We start from the raw sequence: 6,196 nt of genomic DNA on the forward strand, positions 1-6,196 counted from the left end.
ATGATTGCAAGCCGTATAGTGTGAGAAAAGATTTGAAAGCTTGCCAATCCAGAAGGAGCAGGTATTGTCATATTACACTAACCGCTAATTTGAACTTGTTATAGATATGAAATTCTACTCTTTAAGTTCTTTGATCTTTTCATTTCATTTCTCTTTTTCTTCTTTCCAGTTACCTCGTGACTCCGATAATTTGATATTCAAGACATTAGAGGCAAAGAAAGATTCCGAGTGCCCTTGTTCCAGCCTTGCAGCATAGTCTTTGTCACTTGGCTGGTTATTTCTAAAAGCGAATATGTTGTATTTCTTTGTCTCCTTGTCATTTCTTTCTGTGTTGTATATCTTTGTCTCCTGGTTATGTCCAAAATCGAAGGGTGTAGAGGTAAAGCCCATGTCAAACAATGCTCCTCAAATAAAGTATGATGTTTTTGTTAGCTTCAGGGGCAAGGACATTCGCCGTGGTTTTCTCAGTCATTTGATTGAAGCTTTTCGTAGAAACCAAATAGATGTCTTTGTAGATGATGGACTTGAGAGAGGACATGAAATATCGTCATCACTTTCTGGAGCAATTGAAACATCATTAATTTCATTGATCATATTCTCAGAAGACTATGCTTCTTCACATTGGTGTCTGGAAGAACTTGAGAAAATAGTTGAGTGCAGAGATAAATATGGACAGACTGTAATACCTATTTTCTACAATGTAGATCCCACAAATGTGCGGCATCAAAAGGAGAGTTATGGAAATGCGCTTTCTAAACATGAAGAAAATTATAATTTGACCAAGGTGCAAACATGGAGGCATGCTTTAAACAAATCTGCTAATTTATCAGGAATTAAGTCATCAGATTTCTGGTAAGTTAATTTTCTTATTTTCTTCCAACAAATGTTAAATATTATTTTCTGTTTTTTTGTGTTATATATCTATGCATATTATCAATAGGTGTTTGCTTAAAAACAATTATTTAAAATTTGTTTTCACTAGAATTTACGCTTATTAGTTTTTTTTTTTTTTTTTTTAGGTAAACATGCTTATTAGTTATTATTTCCACAAATATTTGTCAATGTCACATAACATTACCTTAATATTTGTTTAAATCAAAGCAAACTCTAAATTTGATTCTAAATTGTAGCCCGTCCTATTACCTAACTTTTGGTTAACTTAGCACCATTGAGAATTTCAAGAATGAAAAAGTAAAAAACAAAAATAAAGACCAATTATTAATTAATAATAATATGAAAATTTGAAAAAAAAAAATTTGATCGATTTTCATGAATTTCAAGGTATTATTCTTTACCACTATTATGTTCTCTATAATCTTTCATCCTTTTATTTTCGATTCAGCCTTTTATATGCATTATATTAGTGTATGTTCTAATGAGAGTGATTTAATTTTTAACTTCGTTCTCTCTTAAACAATGACATATGCCAAGTAGACCCAAGTAATACAATTAAATATACTCCAATTTCCTAATGACAGATATAATTGATTCGTATATTTCAATATTTCTAAAAACATCCAACAAGGCCTTTAGCTTTGGTACTTGTCCCCGTCCCCTCTCAAACTTCAAACCAAGTGAACTTATAGGAATTTCATTAAATTTCTTGTATTCTCTCTCTCTGTTGTATAGGGATGATGCCAAGCTCCTTGATAAAATCATCAAAACTGTCAATCATGAATTAATGATGAGGTTGAATAAGCACCCAATTCAGTCAAAAGGACTTATTGGAATTGGCAAACCAATTGCACATTTAGAATCGTTGTTACGTCAAGATTCAAAAGACGTACGTGTTATTGGAATTTGGGGTATGGGCGGTATTGGCAAGACAACCATTGCACAAGAAGTATTGAACAAACTAAGGTTTGATTATGAAGGTTGTTGTTTTTTGGCAAACATAAGAGAAGAATCAACAAGAGGTAGAATCAAATCCTTAAAAGAGAAACTCTTTTCTACAATATTAGCAGAAGATGTAAAAATTAACATAGCAAATGAATTGCCTGGTGATATTATGACGAGGCTCGGTCGTATGAAGGTTCTCATTGTTCTAGATGACGTCAATGATCCAGATCAACTAGAAATTTTAGTTGGAGGTCATGATCGATTTGGATCCGGTAGTAGAATCATTGTAACAACTAGAGATATGCAAGTGCTTGTGGCTCACAAAATTGATGATGATGACATATACAGGGTAGGAGCATTGAAGTTTGATGAAGCACTTAAGCTTTTCAATTTGCATGCCTTCAAACAAAATCATATTGAAATGGAGTACTCTGAGCTATCAAAGAGGGTGGTCAATTATGCCAAAGGCATTCCTTTAGTTCTTAAAATTTTGGGTCATCTTCTTTGTGGAAAAGATAAGGAAGTGTGGGAAAGTCAGCTCGACAAATTTAAAAAAATGCCAAATAAGAAAGTTCATGATGTGATGAAACTGAGTTATGATGATCTAGATCGCAAAGAGCGAACGATGTTTTTAGATCTTGCATGCTTCTTTAGTGGAATGAATTTGAAAGTGGGTTACATAAAACTCTTACTGAAAGATCATGAAAGTGATAATTCAGTTGTTGTTGGGTTAGAAAGACTCAAAGACAAAGCTCTAATTATTATTTCTGAAGATAATGTTGTCTCTGTGCATGATATTATACAAGAAATGGCTTGGGAGATTGTTTGCCAGGAATCTAGTGAAGACCCAGGAAACTGCATTCATTTGGGGGATCCTAATGAAGTTTATGAAGTGTTAAAATATGATAAGGTAAAAGGCTAAATTAAATATAAAATATTTTTATAACATTTGACTCTTTTGTGGGAAATGTGATTTTTAATGCTGATTAAAACTTTTTTCTACTTTTATGGCAGGGGACTAAGGCCATTAGAAGCATAAGGGCGTTCTTGTCACAAGGCAGGAAGCTCATGTTGAGCCCTCACATATTTGCTAAGATGAGCAAACTACAATTTCTGGATTTTGAATCCCCATATGATCCATATGGCTTGGATCTTCTTACTCAAGAGCTTCAATCTTTGCCAACTGAACTAATATATCTTCGTTGGACGAATTACCCTCTGAAATCCTTGCCGGTGAAATTTTTTGCGGAAAAACTTGTTATTTTGGACTTATCAGAGAGTAGAGTGAAAAAACTTTGGGATGGAATGCAGGTAAATATGTGTTTTCCTGATTTAATTTTTCTCTTAACAACAATTTAAGCTCATGTGTGATGTCTTATTTTGCTACAGAATCTGGTGAATTTAAAAGAAGTTATACTTAGTAGATCCCATTTTCTAAAGGAGCTGCCAGACTTTTCAAAAGCCACAAATCTTGAAGTACTTAATATCTCTTGGTGTGTTGAGTTGACTAGCGTGCATATTTTCTCTCTGCACAAGCTTGAGAAATTGGATGCAAGGTTCTGCAGTTCCCTTATCAGACTCACAAGCGATGCCCATTTAACCTCCCTCAACTATCTCAGACTTGAATACTGCGATAATCTCAGGGAATTCTCGGTGACATCAGTGAATATGATAGAACTGAATTTACAATACACTCGTTTGGATGCATTGCCCACATCCTTTGGACATCAAAGCAAGCTTGAAATCCTAGATCTTGCAGGCTGTCGCATTGAGAGCTTGCCTTCATCCATTAAAAATCTTACAAGACTGCGACATCTAAGCGTGTGTAATTGTAGGAAGCTTCGGACTCTGCCTGAGCTTTCCCCCTCCCTTGAAACTCTACTTGTCGAAGGGTGCATATCACTAGAGACTGTATTGTTCCCTTCAACAGCCACTGAACAATTCAATGAAAATAGGAGAAGGGTAGGGTTCTGGAATTGCTTGAACTTGGACAAGTATTCTCTCATGGCTATTGAGTTGAATGCGCAAATTAACGTGATGAATATAGCACAACATATATCCACTCCAGAACACGATTATGTTGAAAATTACTATGATCAAGCTACGTACGTGTACGTGTATCCAGAAAGTAGAGTTCCAGAGTGGTTGGAGTATAAGACGAAAACTGATTATGTAATTATTGATCTCTCTTCTGCTCCACCCTCCCCTCCATTAGGCTTCATTTTCTGCTTCATCATCGGAGGGGGGCAAAGATTTCAGTCATTGAAATTTAACATCATTATCAGTGATTGTGAGGGTGAGGGTATCATGGGCAGTGTCGATATGTACATGTCTTCGCAATTCATCATCACTCGCTCTGATAACGTGTGTGTGATGTACGACCAGCGCTGTTCTCGCTACCTAAATAGCAGTGCCGAAACACAGACAAGGTTTAAAATCAAGGTTACAGCAAGCTCAGGATCATGGAACCTTCTACAAATTATAGGGAATTCGGAATTTGATAAGCCGATTGCATTAGAGGGGTTCGGGGTAAGCCCAATAAGCACCCTGGCATATCGCAACTTCAGTCATCAAATGAAATTTGGGTGATTGTTCTCTAAATACGTCGATGTTGTGTAACTAATGGAATTCGGTTGTGCTTAGTATCATCCGATGAATCTCCTTCTGGTTTAAGGTGAAATTTTTAACTTAGAATATTCGCAATCTTAATGAGTCCAACATATTTGATTTTGGATTTGCGTCTCTTCACCCTTGCTAGGAATTAAGTCTATATGTATTCAAGTTGTCAACATAGTTCTTATAATTTAAAGTCATAAAATGGATATGTTAAGTGTTTAAACAAACAGATATAAGCTACCATTACTCAAAAGATACTAATATGTAATACTCAAAACTACCATGAAAGATACTATTATGCAGGCATTGATTCACAAGTTTTTCTTTTTAATGTGGATTCCTTTTTCTTCTTAACTACCGTATGTTTTGCATTTTTGTAGGCGGTGTTCTTAATGGAAGGACTATTGCTGTGATTTTAGATAGACACTAGCAATATTTGCGCCAGAATAGCAGGGCCTTATACCTATTGCTGGTCATTAAATTTGCACGCAAGTTTGGTTGTTAGTATATTTGCTAACTGATGTGGCACTTGCATTCAATTTACATGTATGTAAAAGTTGTACAAGATCAATTGATCAAAACACATCTCCAATGGAGTTTAGCCCATCAAGTTGCCAAGTGTTGTGTGAACTCAAATGAATAAAATTTTGTGATCTTTGAAATGTATTGTACACAACATTTGGGCGGTGATCCACACCATGAAATCAAGCCAATTGCATTTGATTAAGTTCTAGAACTTTTGCTGATGAGAAAATTATTTGTCCAGGAAAGATGTTCAGTTTCCAACAATCTGGACTCGAATTGACTTATCAAACCCTGTCAACGTATTCAAAGGACTAATATCACTGTTTTTGTACCTTACCACAGTGAACATTTGTTTTCTTTATTTTCGGTTTCTCATTAAGGTTCCAGTGAAATGCCATATTTGTCACATTATTGTGCAGCATTCCAATCTTAAATCAGAATCTTGTCAAAGATCTTCTCTGAACCAAAACTTCGAAACACATGATACTCCATCTCATTAGTCCTTGATCCTATAATTATTTTTTCAAGCTTATGATGCTATGAAAGCAAAAAGAAATCTCGCAAGTCCCAACTACTTTTCTTATGCTGCACAGTTTCTTTCCAGCGAAAGAAGTTATAGAAAATGAAATCAAACAGCATTAAGCTAAAGCGTTAGTTGTTTGGATTTACAATTTTAAGTGTAGTAATAACCCAACATTTTCAAAAAATAAGGCAGGTGTCAATTTTGCTACAAGTTCACCGTTGACTGCAAAGATGGCAAGCCCCAAGCCGAATATCTGCTAGTGGAAGGATAGTTTCAGAAACGAAACATATCAGAAACATTCTATATATTGAGTAGAATGACGGATTTGCAACCATTTAACAATAAAGCAACACATGTTAATTTCATTTCTCTCTGTTGTAAGTGACCTCTGCTAGTAAGTAACTAAACAACTAAAGCTCAATGTATCATTCAATAAAGGGGAAAAAGAAGCAAAGGTTATACAATACAGAATACTGTTGGCAAATCATTACAGAATACTGTTGGCACAATTACTGTCTACTGCAGCTTGAAGGGTCACCAAACTGTAAAATACAACATCTACAATAGCTAGACTGCATATATACCACAGCTCCATCAAAAAGTCCAAAAAGGCAAACTCATGTTTCAAGTGATTCCAGAAAAAGCTGTTGATGATCCCGGTCAGACACAGAAGGATGAAAATTGTCTATTGCT

General features: G+C 35.2%; 1 protein-coding gene across 3 annotated transcripts; it reads left to right on the forward strand.

The window, feature by feature from the left end:
- LOC133317938 (disease resistance protein RPV1-like) lies at positions 1–5,158 on the forward strand. 3 transcript variants are annotated; one of them, XR_009752401.1, is made up of 6 exons: positions 1–61; positions 170–852; positions 1,630–2,749; positions 2,854–3,150; positions 3,229–4,513; positions 4,836–5,158. XR_009752401.1 is itself a non-coding variant. In XM_061519843.1 (5 exons), exons 2-5 carry the CDS (start codon positions 293–295, stop codon positions 4,426–4,428), a joined length of 3,177 nt encoding a protein of 1,058 aa, XP_061375827.1. In that variant the 5' UTR covers positions 1–61; positions 170–292; the 3' UTR covers positions 4,429–4,764. The 3 variants fall into 3 exon arrangements, 1 of the variants encoding a protein (XP_061375827.1); XM_061519843.1 differs by lacking the exon at positions 4,836–5,158 and having other exon boundaries at positions 3,229–4,764; XR_009752402.1 differs by lacking the exon at positions 1–61 and having other exon boundaries at positions 753–852; positions 1,587–2,749.
- Positions 5,159–6,196: the final 1,038 nt, after the last annotated feature.

Source organism: Gastrolobium bilobum, unplaced genomic scaffold (genome assembly GCF_033153095.1).
Source record: "Gastrolobium bilobum isolate Gb01-03AN ecotype WA unplaced genomic scaffold, APGP_CSIRO_Gbil_v1 utg3981, whole genome shotgun sequence".
Lineage (NCBI taxonomy): Eukaryota > Viridiplantae > Streptophyta > Magnoliopsida > Fabales > Fabaceae > Gastrolobium > Gastrolobium bilobum.

Bases quoted from the DNA above. Each gene is read 5' to 3' on its own strand.
- LOC133317938 (XM_061519843.1), top strand. From the start codon at position 293: ATGTTGTATTTCTTTGTCTCCTTGTCATTTCTTTCTGTGTTGTATATC. The intron at 853-1,629 runs GTAAGTTAATTT...TCTGTTGTATAG, and splicing joins ATTAAGTCATCAGATTTCTG to GGATGATGCCAAGCTCCTTG. The intron at 2,750-2,853 runs GTAAAAGGCTAA...CTTTTATGGCAG, and splicing joins AAGTGTTAAAATATGATAAG to GGGACTAAGGCCATTAGAAG.